Here is a 23058-nt window from a genome sequence, read left to right on the forward strand (position 1 = left end):
TTGATTGTCTGAGTCCCAGACTAACACTTTAACTTCAGCATAAGTGTCGTGGTTTAGGCCCAGCCAGCAGCTGAGCACCACGCGGCCGCTCACTCACCCCTCCCCCAGCGGGATGGGGAGGAGAAGTGTAACGAAAAGCTTGGGTCGAGATAAGGACAGGGAGAGATCACTCACTAATTATCGTCACGAGCAAAACAGACTGAACTTAGGAGATTCATCTAATTTATTACCAAGCAAAACAGAGTAGAGGAATGAGAAATAAAATCAAGTCTTAAAACACCTCCCCCCACCCCTCCCATCTTCCCGGGCTCAACTTCACTCCCGGCTTCAACCTCCGCCCCCTTCAGCGGCACAGGGGGGTGGGGAATGGGGGTTGCGGTCAGTTCAGCACACATTGTCTCTGCCGCTTCTTTGTCCTCAGGGGGAGGACTCCTCTCAACATTCCCCTGCTCCAGCATGGAGTCTCTCCCACAGGCTACAGTCCTTCACGAACTGCTCCAGCGTGGTCTCTTCCATGGGGTGCAGACCTTCAGGAGCAGACTGCTCCAGCGTGGGTCCCCCATGGGGTCACAAGTCCTGCCAGCAAACCTGCCCTGGCGTGGGCTCCTCTCTCCATGGATCCACAGGTCCTGCTAGGAGCTTGCTCCAGTGCAGGCTTCCCATGGGCCACAGCCTCCTTCAGATGTCTTCACCTGCTCTGGCGTGGGGTCCTCCATGGGCTGCAGGTGGAATCTCTACACCCCCTCATCCTTCCTCCATGGGCTGCAGGGGGACAGCCTGCTTCACCATGGCCTTCACCACGGGCTGCAGGGGGATCTCTGCTCTGGAGCCTGGAGCTCCTCCTGCCCCTCCTTCTGCACTGACCTTGGTGTCTACAGAGTTTCTTACATCTTCTCACTCCTCTCTCCAGCTGCAAAAGCTCCTCCAACTGTTTTATTTTCTTTCTTAAATATGTTGTCACAGAGGCGCTGATTGGCTTGGCCTTGGCCAGCGGCGGGTCCGTCTTAGAGCCGGCTGGCATTGGCTCTGTCAGACACAGGGGAAGCTTCTAGCGGCTTCTCACAGAAGCCACCCCTGTAGCCCTCCCGCCACCAAAACCTTGCCACGCAAACCCAACACAGTAAGGCATTAGCTCAGTATCAATAGCAGACATCTAGGGAAGAATAAGGGAATCATCTTGTGATGCTTTCCTTCTATACTTTCCCAGCATCCTGTGACCTCTGGCTCAGGAAATCTTGGGCCAGTATTTTAAAATTTTAATAATATCTTTTTGTGTTTAGTGATATCATTCATACATAAATGAATGAGTTGGTTTCCAAGAACCTTGGCACATGCATCTCCAATATCCTTGGTAAATGGCAAGGTACCTGGCAGTTGATTTTGAAGTGAGCTTCTTCATTGGAACAGCTTACCTGGTAGGTATGACTACAAAGTGTCCGTAATAATGTTAGGTACCTGACAATTCAATCCCACTGAACTATCATGTCTCATGTCAAATGAAAATTAGTTTGGACAGATATTGACCTGTCTCTCTGTGCTGAATATCCTGTGTCTACTCAATCCAGTGTGTAGTGATGTGTCATTTAATCACAATCACAGCAAGTAATGAGCATTTTTTGTTGTTGTTTGTTTCTCTTTTTCCCATACAGTCTCATTCTTTTTGCTGTCTTTTTAGTGGTCATTATGAGTTGAATTGATTGTTTCTGTTTGCCCAGAAGAAAATTTTCTTCTGGCAGAAGCATAAAAACCATGGGTCAACAGTAGGGAGAATTATTTCCTAATAACCTGGAAATTCATGTTGGCAGGAGAGAAAGGCAGCACCATGGAAAGGGTGTCGATGACCATTCTATAGTGCTTCTACCTTTATTTTGCCTTTTTGTTCTTGCCCTTGGTTCTTTGTTCACAGGCAGTAGAAATGCTGCCTGTCATGAATCTGACACTGGGTGACTAGCTGAGTTGTCCAAAACCAGAATGTTTTGGAATTGTATGTGCAGGAAATTTAATTAGGTGCTTGGAGAAAAAAAAAAAGAAAAAAAAAAGAAAAAAAAAAAAAGAAAGCTTGTGCTTTTTGTTTCAGCATCTCGAAAGTGAATTTCAATGCAGGAGATCAGGTTCTGAAGCTCTCACCTCACCACGGCTTCTAGACCCTTGGGCTCTCTGGCAAGAACTGAAGAAATCTTGAGAGTCCCTGACAATGCTCCATTAGAAATGAACCTACCTACTTGTATTTCTACCAAGTATTTAATGGCTAGGCATTTGCCAACAGGGAAAATGTTCTGGGTTCTTCTTTTTGTATAAATGGTGGTCACCCCATGTAAACACAGCAATATGTCCACAGACATATTGCTGATTATATTTTGCTTAACTAGCTGGTTCTTTCCTTTTTTAGAAGTTTAGAGCCACTGTGCTGGCTCAGGTGACTGATCTTAACACCATGAGTAAAGAACAGTCAAAGACTTTATAAAATGGTAAAGAGAATTTTTGCCATTGACAGAAATTTGTTCACATAAAGTATGCAGCAATTACTTGCAAAAAGCTTCTCATGAGCAAAGTCAGGAATAGTTGGTAAACAGACTTTGAGGAGAAAATGCATCGTGGTCAAATGCTTGATTTGTATTGACAGATTTAGCTATATTTCACTCCAGTTTTCTAAGACCTAAGAAGGCCTCTTCTAATCTGTTTAACTCCTGATCACCTTATTGATGCTTCTAGGGGTAGAGTTCCAGATAGTACCAAGGAAATGGAAGCAGCACTGCGATGTGAAAGGTACATTTGCTCTCAGTAGGAACATTTCCTCCATGGCTGCATTGCTTTGAGACCCTGGCCAGGCTGCAAATGTGATTTGCATTTTCTCTCTTGCTTGGGAGCGCGGGTGCCATTCTGTGTTGTGGGTAATACCACTGCTGAATAGCAGGGGAATGGTATATCCCTCTGGAGAGGGAGCAGGTAATGGGTAGATGCCCACAGTTCTGAGCAACTTGGAGGAATGGAGATATTTTGACATAAGTTTAAATAGTCCTGATGTTCTGGACAAGTAAAATAGGTTTACCAGGCAATACAATGGGTCTCAGTGCTGGTCAGTACCATAAGGAGGCAAGTCCATAACTTGTTCTTTTGGAGTAGATTGCCTATGCATGAAAAAGTAGTCATCTCTTGGATTCTTAATGGTTTGACCTGTTTGGTTGTTGTGGAAGTTTTGCAGGACCCTTTTGGCTACATATACATGTGCTAAAATTGGCTCTACAGGCACAACAGCAAAGCTTAGCATCTTTATGAACCTTTTTATTATTACTTGAGGGAAATAAATGGGTGTCTGTATTATGCATGAGCATGCTGTGGTACTGCATTACTCTGTCTTCCATCAATATGTCTTGTTCTCTTCCTTTATCAGCTAATGCTCATGATAATTCCAGGGGTACATCTTAAAGCTCAACCAAATGAATATCATAACCCGAACAGGTGGAAGAACATGATATTAGGCTGTTGAATATTCTAATACATGAAACAGCCAGCCCTATAGTTATGTTTTAACAACATAATCAAACCAGAGATATATCTGTGTAATAAAATTGACTGTTGCTATAACCAATACACTTAGAATGATTACATGATTATAATGAAAATGTGATGGTTATTTGCTATATTAATTAGCTGTTGATTTAATGTTATACAAATGTGCTTCCTTTCAAGTAATCATATTTCTTGCTGACATTTCTGAATAGGACTACCAATTAGTTAAACATGGGTAAGTAGAGGTGCTGATTATAGGTAAGCTACAATAGAAGACAGTGGAATAGGGCTTCATAATTTTAAACTTTTAACATGTTACTATCCAAAGCATGTTATTGTTAACACATACTTTTGGTTGCGTTAACACCACCTTTTTAAAACAGCACGCATCTTTGATATCCACTACGCAGCCAAAGTTGCTAAAGAAAGAGATGTTGCTTCTCTGTGCTGAACTTTTCTGTGAGATCCTATATTCCTGTATGTCCCAGCAAGTCCAGCTCCCACAGCCCCTGGAGAAATGTTTAATGGTTTACCCACTCCATCTCAAGGTGAAATCAAGGGACGCTTTTAGTGTTTTGGACTTTATTGTAATGTCAAGATGTCTCTGTAAGCATAGAAAATTTCTTTGACTTCATCAAAAGATAAATAATATAATCAAAATGTAAAAATTTGTACAGTTAAACTATCTTCTTGAGTCAAACTTTCTTGAAGCTGAGAAGACACAGCTTACCCTGTACTAGTGGGGCCATTTCATAAACCATTATCGTAACGAGGATGCTTGCAGAATCCCTCTGCCTCTTGCTTACCCATGCAAACCAAAGCCACATCCTCAACTGATGTCAGTGCCTGCTTTCAGTGGGGATTATTTTCAACAGCTTGTGCTTGACTTGCTCTATCTGAGGACTGGACCCATATGATTTCCATCTATAGTGATCATGCACTTAGATAAAATTTATGAGTCTGAAAACTGACATGTTTAAACACATGTAAATACTTCATTGATTTAATTCCTTAAATAAAAAGTACATTCCTTGATCAAAGTGTTTTTTCCTAGTGATTGTACAACAGTCTGAGCTATAAGCTGGAGCTGACTGGGAGATTAACAATATGTGGTGTTTGCTCTAGACATTTTTTCAAAAAAATCTTTTCATGTGCCATCTCTTGTAATGTTTTCCTTAATATAGCTTGCTGTTTTCTTGGCTGCTTCCCTCTTAGTTATATTGATAGAACATACAATATTTCTTGTAGGACTCTCTCCTACATGCAGATACAGTTTTTCTGCTGGTTTTGTATGTGTAAAACATTTCCCTAATCAATAAGCCATCAGTGCAATTAAACTGCAACTTAATGTGTTTAGAACTCTGCATGTGGGTCTTCTACATTTGCAAAAGTATAATTAGCCAGGAAATTTTGGAGTGGTATTAGGAGTTAAAATCAGCCAAGTGTATTCTGTTTGTTTGAGCAGCAACAAGCCAATTCAGTCAATCATGCCTACTGACAAGCTGCTTCACAAAAAGCTATGCAAAGTGCAGTAAAAATATCAATTTTTTTTCCTTGGATAATAGTTAAAAATATAAAAATTGTGTATCAGAGACTGATATAAGCCCTTCTGGCTTCTGCAAATCTGTAATGGTCTGTATTTAAAGATTCATTTGGTACCAGAACTCCTCATCTTGCACATGTAAAATTTCCATGATTTTTATATCTGGATTCAAATTTTTGCAAGCATAAATCTAATACTCATACACAAAGGTGATACAATGAAATCTAGGAAACAGAAAAAAAACATTAAAAAGCTATCATCCAAAATACGGATTGGTACCAGATTTTCTTCAGTGTTTTATTAGTTCAAAACAATGATTTCCTCTGAAGGACTGACTGGTGAATAAAGATATACTCACACGTGAACCTCAGGCCATAGAAAACTTCATTCCAAACCCTCTTCCTTGGATTTTGTACTTGGCAGACAGAGCTGAAACCATCAGAAAGGAAAGAGGTGGATAGATAGTGAATTATGACTTTAAATGCTTTGTTTTGGAAGGTACCAGTGGAAGACTAGAGCCACTGGCCCTTTTGCTGCCTTCTCTTTTCTCCTGCAGGACTTGCAGGTAGATGCCAGAAAGACCTACACAGATATGGACAGATTTTAATGAGCTGCTATTAGCCTGCTTAAACTTCCCTTCTGATAAATGGTGTCAGGCCTCAACTCCAGAAAATAATTCCTGTTATCTGTTGCTGTCTTGGATAACACATATGCATCAGTTAAAATCTCAAGCCTCTGCTTCAGTAGGCACAAGCCCACATTTAAAACTAGGCGCATGTTTAACTACTGTTCAGAATAGATTTTTTTTTTAAGCAGGCTTTATTTTTTAATGACACAAACACAAAGAACAACAGCAAGGGAGTGTTTGGGTTTTGGTTTTGTTTTTAATTTCTAACTTCTTTTATATTCTAGTAACCTAAATATTTTTAGACAAGTGGTTTGGCCATACCCATGGTGCCAGGGACTTCAAGCTCTTCTAAGTCACTCCAGCTCTTTGTCCACAAGTTCTTCTCCCCCCTACATGAACACAATTTATTACTCCCTTTGCTAATAATGACTTGCAAGTAAAATTATCTGTTCTGTTCTGAATTATTATGCTTTCTTCATAGCAGGCATAAGTGTGAGTGGATGGCAAGAATCTGACCAGTCTTCTTCTAAATATTTGTAGTGGGTTGACCCTGGCTGAAGGCCAGGTGCCCACCAGAGCCGCTCTATCACTCCCCTCCTTCACTAGAAAGGGGAGAAAAGGTATAACAAAACGCTTATGGGTCGAGATAAGGACAGGGAGAGGTCACTCACTAATTATCATCACAAGCAAAACAGACTGAACTTAGAGAGGGAATTAATCTAATTTATTACTAAGCAAAACAGAGTAGAGGAATGAGAAATAAAATCAAATCTTAAAACACCTCCCCCCACCCCTCCCATCTTCCCGGGCTCAACTTCACTCCCGGCTTCAACCTTGCCCCCCTCAGCGGCACAGGGGGACGGGGAATGGGGGTTATGGTCAGTTCATCTCACGTTGTTTCTGCCGCTTCTTCATCCTCAGGGGGAGGACTCCTCTCATCGTTCCCCTGCTTCAACATGGAGTCCCTCTCACGGGAGACAGTCCTTCACGAACTTCTCCAACATGAGTCTCTCCCACAGGCTACAGTCCTTCACGAACTGCTCCAGCGTGGTCTCTTCCATGTGGTGCAGACCTTCAGGAGCAGACTGCTCCAGCGTGGGGTCCCCCACGGGGTCACAAGTCCTGCCAGCAAACCTGCTCTGGCATGGGCTCCTCTCTCCATGGATCCACAGGTCCTGCCAGGAGCTTGCTCCAGTGCAGGCTTCCCATGGGCCACAGCCTCCTTCAGATGTCTTCACCTGCTCTGGCGTGGGGTCCTCCACGGGCTGCAGGTGGAATCTCTACACCCCCTCATCCTTCCTCCATGGGCTGCAGGGGGACAGCCTGCTTCACCATGGTCTTCACCATGGGCTGCTGCAGGGGAATCTCTGCTCCGGCGCCTGGAGCACCTCCTGCCCCTCCTTCTGCACTGACCTTGGTGTCTGCAGAGTTTCTTACATCTTCTCACTCCTCTCTCCAGCTGCAAAAGCTCTCTCTAACTGGTTTTTTTCTTCTTCTTAAATATGTTATCACAGAGGCGCTGATTGGCTTGGCCTTGGCCAGTGGTGTGTCCGTCTTAGAGCCGGCTGGCATTGGCTCTGTCAGACACAGGGGAAGCCTCTAGCACCTTCTCACAGAAGCCACCCCTGTAGCCCCCCCGCTACCAAAACCTTGCCACGCAAACCCAACACAATATTGAAATTGTCTTGCATGCTTGCACTATCAGTCAGCTTGAAAAAAAAAACAGCGGCATATCCAGTTGGAGTTAGTAGCCAGATTTCAGGTTCTTAATTATTTAAGACTTAACCATTTTTATTTTTCTTGTTTTATGGCATATATCAAACCAGTTTTCACACTTGCAAAGAGGAAAGCAGTGTCTCCTTTGGGAGGCATTTTTGCTCTACTTCTTGCTTTCTTGTTTCTGTAAAGTGCAAAAGAAAACAGCCAAAGATATCAGTCATCCCTTGTGCTTTAGAGAACCTTAACTGAAGAATGGAAGGAGAAGGTGTTTGGTACCTGGCGAAAAGAATGGGATCTGTACTGAGGAGGAAGAGATAAGGAGGAAAAGAAGAAACCTTATGCTGACTTTTTATTAGAATCATAAGATCACAGGTTAGTTCAGCTTGGAAGGGATCTCAGGAGGCCTCTAGTCCAACCTCCTGCTTGAAGCTGGGTCAGCTGTAAAACCAGGTTGCCCAGGGCTTTATCCATTTTTTGAAAGCCATACCTGTTTGAAAACCTCCAAGAATTCCGGACTGCACAATGCCTCGCAACAGCCAATTTTATTGCTTTACTATCCTCACGGTTAAAATTTTTTTTCTTCTATCCAGTTGGATCCTCTCTCATTTCATTTGATATCTTTTGCCCCACATCCTCCTGCTGCACCACTGTGAAGAGCCTGACCTCCTCTTGATGACCTCCTCACAGGTAGTGAAAGGCTACTATTAGATCCTCCAAAAGCCTTCACTTTCATAGGCTAAAAACCTCTCCCTGCGGGGCACTAGCTGCATTGGATCATTGTCCCTCCTGTGCTGGGGGCCCAAAACTGTAGTACTCCTGAGGTGGTCTATTGATCGCTTAGTGGAGGAGGATGATGGGCTGTGCTTCTGGTAATCCAGCCCAGGACACTGCTTGCCGCCCTGGCTGCTGGGGTACGCTGCTGGCTCGTATTCCCTTTTGTAGATATATATCATAAAATCATAGAATGGTTTGGGTTGGAAGGGACCTTAAAGACCATCTAGTTCCAACCCCCCTGCCATGGGCAGGGACACCCTCCACTAGACCAGATCTTCATCTGGAAAGGAATGTTACTTGATTACTAAAACTTTATCGAGCTAACCAAGCTCCTGGTGGTAGGAGCTGGTTAACTACTTACATTTGGCAGAACTACCTTGGCCTCACTCAGCAACAAAGTGCTCTGTTAATCTCCTAGGAGACTTGTCTGACCCTGGAATGTGTAAAGGCTGTGGAGTTTGGTCCATCGTATATTTGGGAATTGTAAATGTTCTGTGCTCACTTTTTCCTAGATGTGATACCTGCTAATCCCTGATGACAGTGACCAGCTATTTTGAGCATGGAGTTGATCCATTATTGATTAATCCAGCTTAGACTGCGCTTAAAGTGGTTGTACTTTAATTACATTTGGTATCTAGAAATAATAGCTTAGCATTTCAGACGCTTCTTGGAAGAGATGAGTTTTTGTGTACTGCAGAATGTTTCTTCTGATGGCATTTTTGTCTTATCAGAAAAAAAGTGTATCTTTTAATGGAGTATTCTTTTAATCTGGTTGCTTTTATATTACAATAATTTATCATTAGTAAGCCTCTTTTTCCCTTTGGATGTCTTATTTTAGCAGTACAATTTGTTACTTCCAAAGAAAATAATGCATCACTTGAAACCACTAAGCTGTAATCTCAAAATGAAGCTTCTTTATTGAACCTTTTCCTTTTGTGTGTTTATGTGTGGTTTTGGTCAGTTATTCCTGTTTTATTAATGTTGAATTCTTTTATAATAATTTATCTTAATAGTTTCTGTCTGTGCCCATTAGCATACTCTCTTGCTTTCTGATATTGAGAGCAAAGAGTAGATGATGTAGCTAAGTTTCATGGTTTAAAAAATATTATAGGTCTCTGGGTAGCTTTCATATAAAAAAGTTTTACTTTCTTTTGTGGGTACTAGTAAGGACCTCTTTAGCATCATGCTGATCGTGAAACATTTCAGATTCTACTGCTGACAGAAGCAGGCTTTATCTAGTAATTTGAAGAAAGGAGATCTATGTTTTCACACATCCTCTATGTGATTTTTTGGGTAAATCACTTAAACAAAATTATCGGTTAATGTCAACTCAGTTTAAAATGAAATCAGTTATTGCTTAAAAAACAGTTAAATGTGTTATCAACATTAGTAGGTGCTAGCAGTATGTTGCTTGAGCCTGAATTTCAGAGGTGCTGCCAAAGCAGACATCCAAAATATTCATGTTTTATGGGCATTTTGTATTGCATTAAAACATTTTAGGGTACAAATGTTTACCATACATCTCTTTTGCTTCGTGCTCTGATTGATAGTGCATAAAATACCTGATGCATACTGTGGTACTTGTTGGGTTAGGTGGTGTCTGGGGAAGGTAGTCTTTTTCCTAGAAAATTTATTATCTAGGTTTAAGAGAAGAGACCGCAGGTGGGCACAGATGCTTAAGGGAGCACAGTAGACCCAGTAGACAAGAGAGAACAACATGAGAAGTACCAGTGCCAGTGTCCCTCTTGCTGAAAGAATATTTATTCTGGGGAGTGGCAGGGGTGGAACGCAACAAGAGGGACTTGTAATCAAATATCCGTAAGTGGATATTCCGCTAATGGATATTTGCTACAAGCTTTTTCTAGAGCACAAATGGAACTATTTGAAAATGCATGAGAAGGTGAGGTTTGTGGCACAGAGACAAGTGTCAAAACTTTGGCAGTGGATGGGAAGTGTTAAGTAACAAGACCACAGTGAACCCTGAGAACAAAATACCCTTTTCGGTTCAGTCAAGACGGGGAAGAGCTATTCAGGGGCAACGAGTTGGTCAAAGTGCTGAAGGAGAAAACTGTTTCTTGCAGTAGAATTTGGAATAGTGGGGAGTGGGACAAGAGGGTCATGCCAAAGGCAGAGGAGAGCAGGCTGAGGAAGATGTGTTATATTAGAAACTTTGCCCCTGTGGACAGACAGAAACAGGCATGCCTTGGAACGTTATGGTAAGTTGCGTAAATGTACTTTAGTTCAAGCTCAGAGGGATTCCAAGCAGTGATTTATTTATTTGTTTGCTTGTTTATTTGTTTATTCTTCAAAAGACTTCATGGAAATAAATGTTTGAAATTAAATAATATCAGTAATTTGTTTGGGACAAACCTAAGAGAAATAAATGCTTGCACTTGCCAACTTTTTATTATCTTAGCAGTCTTTATTTGGCAGAAATTTAGCGGAATTGCTAGCACGAGTGTTAATTTGCAGGATCTGGCATATGACTCTTAATAGCATACATGCCTAAATGTTACCACCCATGCAGTGAAAAGGCAAAGAGTTTAGCCTGTGGAAGTACTTCAGATTGTAGCTTTCTAAGAATAGCAAAGGATACCTATGTATCATGACTTAAAAGCAAACCTCTGGTTTCTCATTCAGAGTGAAATAATAGCATCTCTGTTGATCATAAAGGAATGCAACTTTGTGGCAGATGTATAGTTTTTTTCTCTTCCTTTGTAATGTTGCTGAGCAATATCTAAGAATAACAATAAGCTTAATCCTCATGAGTACAATAAGGACAATAAAGCCGCAAATGATCTCAGTGTGTCCATATGAAATCTTATGTGCTGAATAAAGTAGATATCACAAGAGTGTAAGTTTTTTCTTTCTCTTAAATCGATGCTCAATTAGCTTTGTCTGGGGAGCACATAGAAGCTCTATTCCTTTGCATAGCTTTTCAGATCTTATAAAGCTTTACAAATATTCTGGAGTAATTTTCTTTTTATTTGCATGTGTTTCTCCCTAGCTTAAAGTATTTTTTGTCTCTGTGCATGCACACAGACATGTATCTAAGCAAAACAAGATTTTTGTTTGATTTTGCTTCATGCAGTCTGCTTAGTTGTAAAGTGTTTTTCAAGGCTGTGCTGTAAACCTTGCCGATTCTGCAGCGCACGCAGGCTTTTCTGGGAATTGGAAGGCAATCAGAACCATCCTGAAGTTCTTTGGGGAATTTAGTTTGTACTGTGTGCATACAGCATCTCTCACAGTGAGATCCTGTGGGTGAGCAGAGCTTCTTGTGTATCAAAAGAACGCAAATAATTAAACAACAACAATGACCAAGTGTGTGTCTGTACTACTAGTTCATGGTAAGAGGAAGTGAGATTTTGGGAAATGTTTTTTGGGTGGATTTTTTAAGCTCAGTCCTTAGCTGTTAATCTTGTAGTCATATGTTAGCTGAAGCATGAAGACAATGGAAGCAGAGTTTTTAAAAACTTACACTACAAAGTGCAATAATATAAAAGTTATGTTAATTATAATATTTTATTATTAACAATATAATATAAAATATAAACATATGATTATTAGATGTTGTTAAGTGGAATTATTTTTGTAAAAATTAACCTTGAAAGTCATGTTTAAAGAAATGTGTAGGCACAGAAATATCATGACATCTGTACTGAAAATTGAAGGAATATTATAAACAAAGTAGCTTTTCTTACCTAGAATTTCTCTACCTGTAAAAGACCTCCACAAAAGGACGTTCATGCAAAGAAAGAAAGAAACAAAAAAGGCTATGCCAAAAACCTTTACGAGTCTGCTCAGCATCTCCCCCTTTTCTGCCAGCCTGCTGGCAATGAGAGGAATGACAGTCTGCTTCCATTTTGCTGCTTGACCTGTGGTTAAACAAAAAGAATCAATATGGTTCAACATTTAATAAAGAAATATTGAATCGCGTATAAAATTGTTAGGACATTTAAGACATTTGAGTAATTTGTGGGAGTGGAGGAAAAATGAGGATGAATGTGAGGAATTTACCATGTAATGTCTCAGTTGAAGAAGGTTTTTAGGTATGTATGTAGTTTTAGACAAAATGAAAACAATGGCTAAGTGTCAAGAGTTAAAGACATGCTTAAATACTCTCCTGAACCGAGGCATAAGCACCCAATAAATCTGCAGTGATCTTGTAGTACAGATATGTCATGTCAACACTCCCTTGCTAACTTTAGTGAAGTGTTATGGGTACATCTGCTGCTTCCAGTGAAAAATAGACAGGATTTGAAGTGATAGCTGTTGCTGCAGGAGTTTTCTGTAATAGCTGCCAAATGGGAGGGAGGAGGGGAAGACAGCAGCAGAGGAAGCAGTAACCTTCCTGTTTCAAGTAAAGAAACAAATCAATCAGTAGCTGTATGCAGAGAATTGGAGAACCTGCCCAACATCTGTCAGATGAAAAACTGACACACTGCAGCAGAATCTGCTTTATAACCAACCATTGTGGGTGTTCTGCTTTCAGAGAGGTATTCAGAGAGCTTTATGAAGTTCTTTACGTGGTACAAAGGTGGGATATCAGCGGTAGTGCATCCCTACATAAATTTGAAGCAGTGCCTTAGCAATAAGTATAAGCAGAGCTTTATATCTTTCATATTCTTTTGCTAATTTCTTGTGTCTGGATTACTACAAGCAATGTGACACTTTGATATAAGTGGACCTCTAACCAAAATGTACTGTGAGTACACTAAAAATGGTGGTGGTTGTTTCAGCAGGACTAAATGGTTTAGAAGGAAGTCTCAGTAGTGTGCAGAAATTGCCCAGCTCATGGTAGCATGCAGAAATACTCCTTTAACCTCAGGAGCTCCCTGGGAAGCGCAACACCCTGGAACGGGGATGTCCACTTAGTGAATCCCACCGCTTCTGGTTTCTGCTGAGAGGGAGCTGTTTTGTTGTAAAGATAACTATTTTGATTTTGGCTAGTAGGAATGAAAAGATGAACAAAAATACTGCTAGGTCCTTTTAGAACAGAAAAATTTGAAGGTGCAAAGTAGGGACTCTTAGGTTCCTGCCTCTAACTGTGGGAACCTAACCAGAATGTGCTGAACTCTCAGCAATTTTACTGTGGGGCGGTGGTCTAAACAGCATTGTAAGACAGGTGAGTGAAGCACTGAGTGCTGATTCCCGTTTCTCGCCCTTTGCTTGTCAGCCTGATAGCAGCTTTCTAATGACTAGCAAGAGTTGAGCACCCAGAAGTAAAGTGGCCAAGGCTACCCTGAGCCACACAGACTAGTAGCAATACATGTGATGAGCACTGGCTTAGTGGACAACGTCTACGCATCTTGAGTCAAAGCCTGATTGATGGCTGTCCAATCTCAACAAAGCAAGGTTTTACCTAATAGTTTGGGCTAAGTAAAGGTATTTGCTTTCTTGAAGGTTTTGTGCAACAGGCTGTCACAATACCTTTATTTCTGTATTGCTATGAAGATACTGTTGTGCAAGGGAATGGCAGAGTTTCAAAAGGTAGGGCAATATAAGAATTAAACCATAAGTTTGAAAATATGTATGCAACTTTTGCCCTTTTCAAAAACTTGTTTAAAAATCATGCGTAATGAAAAAGACCCCACTAGATCTATAATGTGAATAAGCAGCAACACTATAAAATATTTTGTATCCATCACATTTTATTATCTTTGAATCACAAGCATTTGGAAAGAGCCCTTCTGCTTTATATAGTGGACCAGTTACTGTTTCTGTCTCCTTCTACTAATACTCATAGGTAACTTACTTTGATAGCGTCTCTTGACAATTCATGCGTCTACCTTTGTTTTAGGGGCATGCAGTGTTGAGTTGCAGCCAGATGGTCTAGACAGATGATAAAAAAGTATTAAATGATACACCAGAGCGCTTATCTCCTGCTGCCCTGTCACATTGAACAAACATTTAATGAAATCTGAAATTGTAATAGCTAAAAATATGTACTGCAGTACGATGGACTTTCACACATCCCTCTGGGATTTCATTGTCTTTTAAATATGGCTTCTGCAGAAAAGTTGCCTCTTGGTGTCCATTTCTGGACAAATTCCTAGTGAGCTGGTGACAGTGAGCTGGGCAAAGAACATAATTATTTATTCTGTGTTAGGACTTTCATATCTCTTATTCTGGAAATTGCCCATAAAAATTAGACTGTTCTTCAGTGTGGTTTGTTATTCACCAAAGAATATCTGCTGACATCCGTGTTGGATGGAATGCTTGCCAGCAGTTCATTTTGAGATCTTGCAATTCAAAATTTGAACCCTTTGATGAGACACAGGGTGAGTGTTAAGCTTCTGCCTTTGGCTTTAAGAGCACAGCCCTCAGAATCAGATTTCTAGTGTACAATTACAAGTTCAGTATTTACTTTCCTAGAACATTCTGTAATCATTCCTACTTGCTGTACATTTGCTGGGATGTTTGCAGAAAGTAATGTACAAAGGGCACAGACAAACATATCGTGAATGTCCTTAGAACTCTGAATAAATATTCATCAAATACATTCTGCACTTTTCATTCTGCTCCTCGTGATATTAGATGTTACCAAAGCTAATATCAAAGCATCGGAGGTGTGACAAATCTTCAGAAATAGTGCTGAAATCATGATAGGTAGAGTTAAAAAGTACACAGAGCGGAAAAGGCAGTAGATTTTATCTTAAAAACCTTTGTAAGGTAAACGTCTTGGAATTCCGTTTTCCTGCTTTGTGGGTATGAAATCTGACTTGATCCTGCTGGAATTTGAGCTGTGGAGGACAGCTTTGGTAGATCTCTAGATCTCTGATCAGATCTTACTGCTTACATCCCATCTGGTTTGTATTTGAGAAGAGACCATTTTCACAACAGCTAGCCTATTGTAATGTGATGCTGCAGAGTAACACAGAGGCTGTTGCAATTTCTCGGTTTTGTGGAATATATTTTTTTCAGCCATTAATAAAGCTTTCCAATTTTGATGAATTTGTAGAACACTTAGATTCACTAATGCAAGAGGGTTATAGGTTAAATCCATGTCTAGTGTAAGATTTATTCACTCAATTACATTTTCCCCAAAAGGGTTTCATCACTGTACAAGGTAATGCATGAATGTACCCAGTCTTTTGTTTTAGCTTGAATACACTTTCAGGACTTTTGGATCCCAGCAGCAATAAATTCTAGACCATATTTTTCCTTGAAAGTTAATCAAGGGTAGAGGGCTTCCTTTTATGCAGCGGTGAGTATGTAACAAAACATGTGCCCCTACACGTGCATACACTGATAGGAATTGCATCAGTGTTGTCACAACTATAGTTCTGCTGCAATGACCGCAAATTTACCAGTAATAATAAGAAGAATAATTAACCCCTCCCCTCAACAATAACCAAATTTAAGAAATCTTGTACTGAGGAGCAAAATTTTTGTTGGTGCATAAGCACGGACAGTATTGTGAAGTTAGCCAAGTCTGAATTTGGCAATTTCTGCGTATCTACATGTAATCAAGAAGAATGAGTTTTCCTGCTTTTCTAGCTCAACACATGTAGGTGTCAACTGGAGTGCTGAAAGCTACAATGCAGATTTCAGTTGTCAGCTGCAACATGTTACTTTCTTTTGTTTTATTAAGGTCCTTGATACCTGGAATTAGAAACAGGAATTTTGCAAATGTTCTTAACTGTTGATTATCCCATTTAACCCTTCAAAGAAGTCAAACATGATGAGGTTTTTCCATACTGTTATTCCTGGCTTTATTATGTAAAAAATCTTGAACTTAAAAAGTCAACTTTATCACTGTTTTGAAGGTGTTATCTGTGGGTCTCTTCCCACAAGATGCTGAGTGTTTTGTTTCAGCTGAGCAGAGTATCTCATCCTGTGCATGGCAATATCCTACGCGTGTTAGTAGTCCTCTGTTCATTTTGACAATCTTTCCCTGACCTGATTTTTTTTTTTTCCCCTAGCTTTGCTATGCATGATGGCATGCTTGGGAAGTCAGAAACAGGTTCATAAGTATTGCTCCTTACTCATTGTAATTGGCTTTAGTGAGGTTGCAGTGGTTCACAGCAATTTGCTATTCTGAATGTTTCCCAGAATATATGGGACATAGGTGGGTATTCCCACATATGGACCAACCATCTCCCATCTGGATTTCCTGGCTTCCTGGGTCAGGTTTCTATCTCTTAGGAGCTAGATAGTGAGAAAAAGAGAAATCCAAGGCAGCTACTACATTTTCTGGCTCAGGTTTTCTGCCTAGCAGCTCTACAAGATGAGAATGCAATGTAGAAGAATTATAGGAAATTATGGTTATTGGTATACTATTTAGTTACTTTTGATTTCATAATGTTTGCTGCTGCCAGGCAGCAGATATTGCAAAAAGGAAAGGTTACTTAACATACATGCTCTGGGGTGAACTTTCTAATCAATAGCAGCTTTAATTTATATCAGAATTAACTAGTGGGGCACTTTAACAGCATTATCTTCAGTTTGTAATTTCCATGTCCATTTCGTTTTGAACAGAATGATCCTCAGACAATATGGGAAGGATTGCAGCAAGTTACAAAATATTTCTCTTAGCTCCCTCTCACATATGCAGTGGCTGGTTCCTGAGTTAGATTAATATTTTCTGTTCAATTAGTAAAGCAATGGCATTTATATGGAGGTTTTGTGATGCTATGAGTTTCAAGTTGCTTTAAGTTCCCTCTAAGCTACTTTCATTTTATGATTCTAAAAATGCCACTCGTGAGCTCCTTAAAATGCTTTTGTTGTTCCTTGTTCCCTAATGTCTTTGTCGTAGATTGCAACAGGTTCTCTTTTAAGGCAAGGCAAGAGTATCCCTCAGCAGTCATTTATGCCTTGTTGCATCCATCATGTGTAGAACAGTTTCTCCCTCAACTGCCAGGAGCACTGGAAGCACAGTTGTCAGGATTTAAAGTGAATGAAGAGCAACTTGACAGGCAGAAATGATGTTTCCCATATGAGCAAACATCCATTCATAATTTCTGGGAAATCTTGGGGCTGTTTGAGCCAAAACAGGAATGTGGCTCAGTGCGAACAGCGTGCAGCAACTGCACGCTGACACCGAGAATCCTTTGGTCAGCTCAGCAAACAAGCAGAAAAGCCTTTCACGCTTGAGCAATTCTGTAATTATGGTCACCAGGATGGTTTCGCTAACATTCATGGTGTCGTGTTATTTTTAACTCACAAGTCATCAGATAGTCCACTGATTTAGCAAAGTATGAGGGTCCTGCAAGTTTCAAGAACTCATGTGCCAAGGATTACTGGCTCTGCTCTTCATAGTGTTGTCACTGCCCTTCGCACTAATAGGAGGTTTTTGTGGTTTTGTGTGAAGTGCTTCAATGTTCTTCCTTTGCATGGAACTATCGTGGTTTAACCCCAGCCGGCAGCTGAGCACTACACAGCCACTCGCTCACTCCCCCGCAGCGGGATGGGGGAGAGAATCAGAAGAATGAAAGTGAGAAAACTCCTGGCTGAGATAAAGACAATTTAACAGGTAAAGCAAAAGCCGCGCACGCAAACAAAGCAAACCCAGGAATTCATTCACCACTTCCCATGGGCAGGCAGGTGTTCAGCCATCTCCAGGACAGCAGGGCTCCATCACACATAATGGTGACTTGGGAAGACGCCATCACTCCAAACACCCCCCTCCTTCTTTCTTCTTCCTCCAGCTGCATGTGCTGAGCATGACACCATATGGTATGGAACATTCCTTTGCCGAGTTGGGGTCAGCTGTCCCGGCTGTGTCCCCTCCCAACTCCTTGTGCACCCCCAGCCTACTCACTGGTGGGGTGGTGTGAGGAGCAGAAAAGGCCTTGGCTCTGTGTAAGCACTGCTCAGCAGTAACGAAAACACCCCTGGGTTATCAACACTGTTTCCAGCACAAATCCAAACCGTAGCCCCATGCTAGTTACTACGAAGAAAATTAACTCTACCCCAGACAAAACCAGCACAAAAGCAAAATCAGAGCTATGCTGCTGAGGTGGGCCATCACGCTACATGGAAAACAAATGGCAAATAAACAATGGTCAGCAGTCTTCCAGACTTCACTCTTGTGGCTTTCACCTGAGCAAGGGGAAGTACAAGCTGCTGTTGCTGATTTGTCTAATTTGCCTGGGATACCTATGCCATGTAAAGTAAAATGCTGTTGAAATGCATGAATAGATTTACGGAAGCCCTCTGAATTTTGAAAGCAGACTGAGGTGATTTCAGATTAACATCTTCATCTAAAACCATTTCCAGACAAAAGCATAGTACTTGAAAAGCAACCCTTGATGAAATAAGGCCTATTTATGAGTGTTTGCCAGAGTCCCTGTCACCATAGTAACCAAGGCCCAGATTCACGAAATCATCTAATTCCTGCTTAAGCACCTGAGTACCTCTGAGGTTCTGGGCCTAAGGATTTCCCAAGTAAATGTGAACTTACAGTACAGACCTTTTATGAATTGGAAGAAATTATCCCTTCTTCATCTTTCTTTTTTTCTTTTCCTTGAGCAAGAAAGCTCTGGCTACAGGTATACTGATTTTTTGTAGTCAGCCCATCAGTTATACTGTGGAAATACGTTGAAGAGGTGGATCTAAAAGGTTGTACTGGAAATGGCCAGTTTCTGAGCTTCTGGATGTGTGAGATCAGAGTACTTCTTCACTGCTATGGGTCTGTTTTATGTAGCTGACTCCTTTTGACATGAAAGCATTTTGGTTTTGTCTGACTCCTTTCACTGTGTATTTAGCAAATTTCCCAGAGGAACAGGTTAATATTGAAGAGTCAGCAATATATATGTGATAGCTATTTTCGTTTGCAGTTCATGTGTTTCAAGACTAGGATCAAGGCTTTGTTTCAGAGCAGGAACTGGACAACGACCCATCAGATGGATCTCAGCACTGGGAAGATGTCTGCCGAGTGGTGCATCCTACCAAGGAGGCAGCTGTACTCCTCACAGGCTGTAGTCTCTGGCATATCCATTGTCCAATAACTATAAGTAACAGTGATTGAGTCTAGATGTGTACAACGTGAGTCCTTAACCTTCAGAAGGGAGATGGTGGAAGATTTCTGGCCATGTGGGAGAGTTTTGGACTGTCACACCTTGTCACAACTGCTGTGCTTTGATCCCTAGCACAGCTCAGGGACGGACTGGTGTGGAGCTGGTGTAAAGAAGCCCCAGGACACAGGAGCTGCACAGGCTCATCGACACAGCTGCTTTCCTACTCTCCAGCTCTCAAAACTACCTTAGCAGTACCAAAGTAAAAATGCAAAGACTAAATAAGTAATGGAAGACTCAATAAGTAATGAGCGTATGTCTGTGTTTTACTCGTGCGCCACAGAATAAGCTGAACTGTTGCTGGATGGTATGAGAAATGCTGGGTTATGCTTTTGAAGCTATGCTTAGTTACTTGCACTTTACAATCAAAAACACCAGGCAATGTGCAAATAGGTCAAACTTACTTGGTTTTGGTGGCAAATCCATTTTGTAAATGGGTCATAGAGAGTTACTGGTCGTCACACATCCATTCTTCTATTTTCTGGCACCAACAGGGAAAAGAGATTGACTAGGGTCACACTGTCTGGAGTACGTGACATACTGTTTCAAAAAAAAATTTGCTGTAGTTTTTTAACTGGTTGCAAAACCACTACAAAAAAAAAAATCCCTACCATAGCTGTAGAGATCACAAAAGTACACAGTTTAAAGGCTAAAGCTGATCTAGAAACAAATTCCATTAAAGAAAAGCTAAGCAAAGAATAATGTTAAAAAGAGATTGGAAGCAATGGTATATTATTAAAAAAAAAAAAGTCTAGTTTATGAGGGGTTTTTAGCCTCATAATATTTAATATTAATAGTATTTAATTTTTTAATTTCTTAGAAAAAGAATATTTAATTTCTTATCTGAGGTTACTTAAAAGGTTAAGCACTGCAAAAGCTTGAGAATGTGGAACCATCAGAAAACCTAAGTATGTTTTTTTTTTTCCTTTTTATATTTTTTTCTGAAACAACCTTTACAAGTTTATACTTGTTATACTGCTGGAAAATAGCCAAGTGTCATGCTCCACTTTCCAAGAATCAGAAAACAAAGTGAAGTAACTTCTGACCAGTTACCGGCAGATATCCCTCAGGGAGGTAAGCAGTCCTTATGCCAGTGATGCTTGCTGGCATTAGCAGAATTAATTAGACACTGCCACACTGAGGAACGAGTCTCTCCGGCAGGAGCTCAGAACATGTGGAAAGGTTAGAGATCAGGACTTACTGAGTAAGATTGGAAAGAGGGATGGTTGTGTTCCAAAGATACTGAAGGTGAGATTAAGCTGGGTAGAAGGATAAGCTGGGTAAGAGTAGCTGTGTACGATGCACAAGGCATTTAGATGCCTTTGGCAGGCAGTGGAAGGAACTGGACATAGCAAGGGTGAGACATCTCAGCCTGAAGTAGTCTTCTAGCTTAGGTCAGATGAGCTGCCTGTTGTAGAGCCTGTAGCTTTTGAATGACTCTAAAGGGTGATGTGCTTTGGTGTCCACAGCGTAGATGTTTTAAGGTGAATTTACATATGCACGTCCTTTAATTTGTTCGCCTGTCAATAGGCTATTACACATACTACTGGTAGAAGTGATACCTCTGGCTGGTACTGTGCTGTCTTGAGCGTTCATCATTCAAGTCAATCTTGATGCATTCTTCGTTTCTGCTCAGGGGATGTCTAAATAAAAAAAACTTATGGTCTGTGCTGGGTAAGAGGAGTTTGGAAAGGGAAAATACAGTGACCTTAGTTGTTTGGAAGAAGATACTGTGATGAAGACATCTCATGCTGAAGTTGCCCTAGATAGCAACTGAGGCAATATGCTAGTCCATGTACAAAATCTTCCTGTTTTGTTTTAATTTTGCTTTCTCGTGGTGACCTAAGATTTGCTGCAAAAATACTTTGAATTTTAGTACTTGAATGATTTACAAACTGATTCAGATTAATTTGTTATTTTCTATTTGGCAATTAGTTTGTGCAAATACAATTTGTAATGGTTTGTTCACGAGCTGTTTGCTGTTTGTGGCTAGTCCTCCTTAAATGGTTGCCTAAAATATGGGTTATTTTTTCCATTTCCTTCCTGGTTGACTTGAATAGTAGGTGGTGAATTTTAATTTGAAGAGCCTATGGTATAAATTTGTAGAGTCATTTGTGTCCTAATTAATGAAAATACCAGGATTCATGAGAGTTTTTACAAATCTTTGGCAATTGTTCAAGCACCGGAGTAAATGGATGTGGCTGATCTTACAAAAAATATCCACAAAGTGGTTTTAAAATCATGTAGCTATTGATCTTCCCTCTCTACACAGAAAAATAACTATTTAATTGCAAAGGAAACAGTTACCCAGGGGTTTCTGCCACATGTAGAAAGTTAAAGGAGTTATAGGCATCTGTCAGTGAGAGAATTTATATTTGTATGTTAGAACAAACTGTACCAACAGGTAGCCTGCAGTATCAGATTTTATGGTTTTCATGATTCCTTCCGACTGTTTTGCTCTTCTTGTTATATGCTGTGCCATAATACCACCCTAAATCTGAGTTTGCTCCCTCTGTATGCCTGGTGTGACATGACACTGAACACTTTTTGGATGTGCACTTTGTAATGAGTGTCAACACCTTTCGGTCAGGGTGTGTGTTTCTCATAGGCTTTGTTCATCAAAGCATCTTTTTCTGCAGGAAGATATTTTGTAGCCATTAAAGAGCTTCTGCTCTTCTTAAGCAGTTCTGTTGTGTGAGGAAAACTCCAGGAATTCTGCTGTGCTGCCAGCTTGGCAGAATTGGAAAAGGGATTTATTTAGTGAAAACCAACTATGACCCTTTGTAAGCAAACAGGTATTTCCACAGTGTGTCTCCAGTGAATCGGGCAGTGCCTAGGAGAATAAATGTAATGGATTATAATGCTTCAATTCAGATGGCTGAGTGTGAATGCCTAAAGAAAGTGATGCTTTCAAATAGAAAGGGAGGGATTTTTCCACCAGCTGCCTATGCTAAGTGGAGCTTATGAGGTGCATTGTAGCTAATAATTTATTTCATACATTCAGGAAGCTAATTTCGGTGTTGCCATAAGCAGCAGTCATGTAAATGGGTGAGATCCTAATCACTCTCGTGCAAGCTGAAATGGGAAGAAACTGGGTTCAGAATGAGTGCCTTTTGAGTAAAATAGTCAGAAAACAAGTTTATGTGGATGTAACTAGTGAGGATAAATAGAGCGGTTCATGCCTATTTCACAGTTAGCACATGCTCTGAAAGGTTTAAATTTGTGTGTTGTCAGTATGAGAGAGGAAACTAACACAGAAAAGAGGACTGAACAAACTTTGAGAGACAACTATAAAGGATTATTTATCCCACTGCTCTTCTTTATGCAGGTATTAATCCATGGGCAAACCCTTCAATCTGATGGACCTCTGCTGGGTTAGCTGCACAGGTCGCAGAGATGATACAGCATAGATTTCTGTTGAAAACATTGCTTTAAGAGAAAAAAACGCAAACCTGTACAAGGGCTTTTTTCATCAAATTAATGTTTTTCTGGAGGAAGACAGACTTGGTAGATTTTTTTCCTGCTTAAATACATTTGATTCTTAAAAATATTCACAGTTTTCAGTTTGGTTTTGTGTTTGGTTTGGGAATTGACAACGAGAATATAATACGGTGCTGTGACATACTGAACTGAGTAGACCTTGGCTTTACAAAATAAGATATAAGACTTTTCCTACCCAGAAGGCTTGTGTTTTTAGTTTAGTAAACCAGAACATTCCCCTTGTGGATATAGGTGTAACTAGTTAAGCTATGCTGTCACTTCTTCTGTCAATGAGACAAATCAAGGAAACTTTGGGATGTGTGTTAAGCACTGTATGCTTTATGGTATCTTTCTGCATTGGCTTAAATGAGGATGCCTACATGTTC

General features: G+C 40.6%; 1 protein-coding gene across 4 annotated transcripts in view; it reads left to right on the forward strand.

The window, feature by feature from the left end:
• The window catches only part of MOCOS (molybdenum cofactor sulfurase), a 229206-nt gene that overhangs the window by 60029 nt on the left and 146119 nt on the right, over positions 1-23058 (forward strand). Inside the window, exon 1 of one of the 4 annotated variants that reach the window (XM_054814509.1) lies at positions 2717-2766. The exons of 2 other annotated variants lie outside the window; for them this stretch is intronic. In XM_054814509.1, coding sequence (XP_054670484.1) covers positions 2741-2766 — 26 coding nt within the window. In that variant the 5' untranslated portion in view covers positions 2717-2740. Of the gene's footprint in view, positions 1-2716; positions 2767-20312; positions 20375-23058 lie in introns of those variants that run through there. One more of the 4 variants, XM_054814510.1, reaches the window with a different exon arrangement.

This window comes from Grus americana, chromosome 2 (assembly GCF_028858705.1).
Source record: "Grus americana isolate bGruAme1 chromosome 2, bGruAme1.mat, whole genome shotgun sequence".
Taxonomy (NCBI): domain Eukaryota; kingdom Metazoa; phylum Chordata; class Aves; order Gruiformes; family Gruidae; genus Grus; species Grus americana.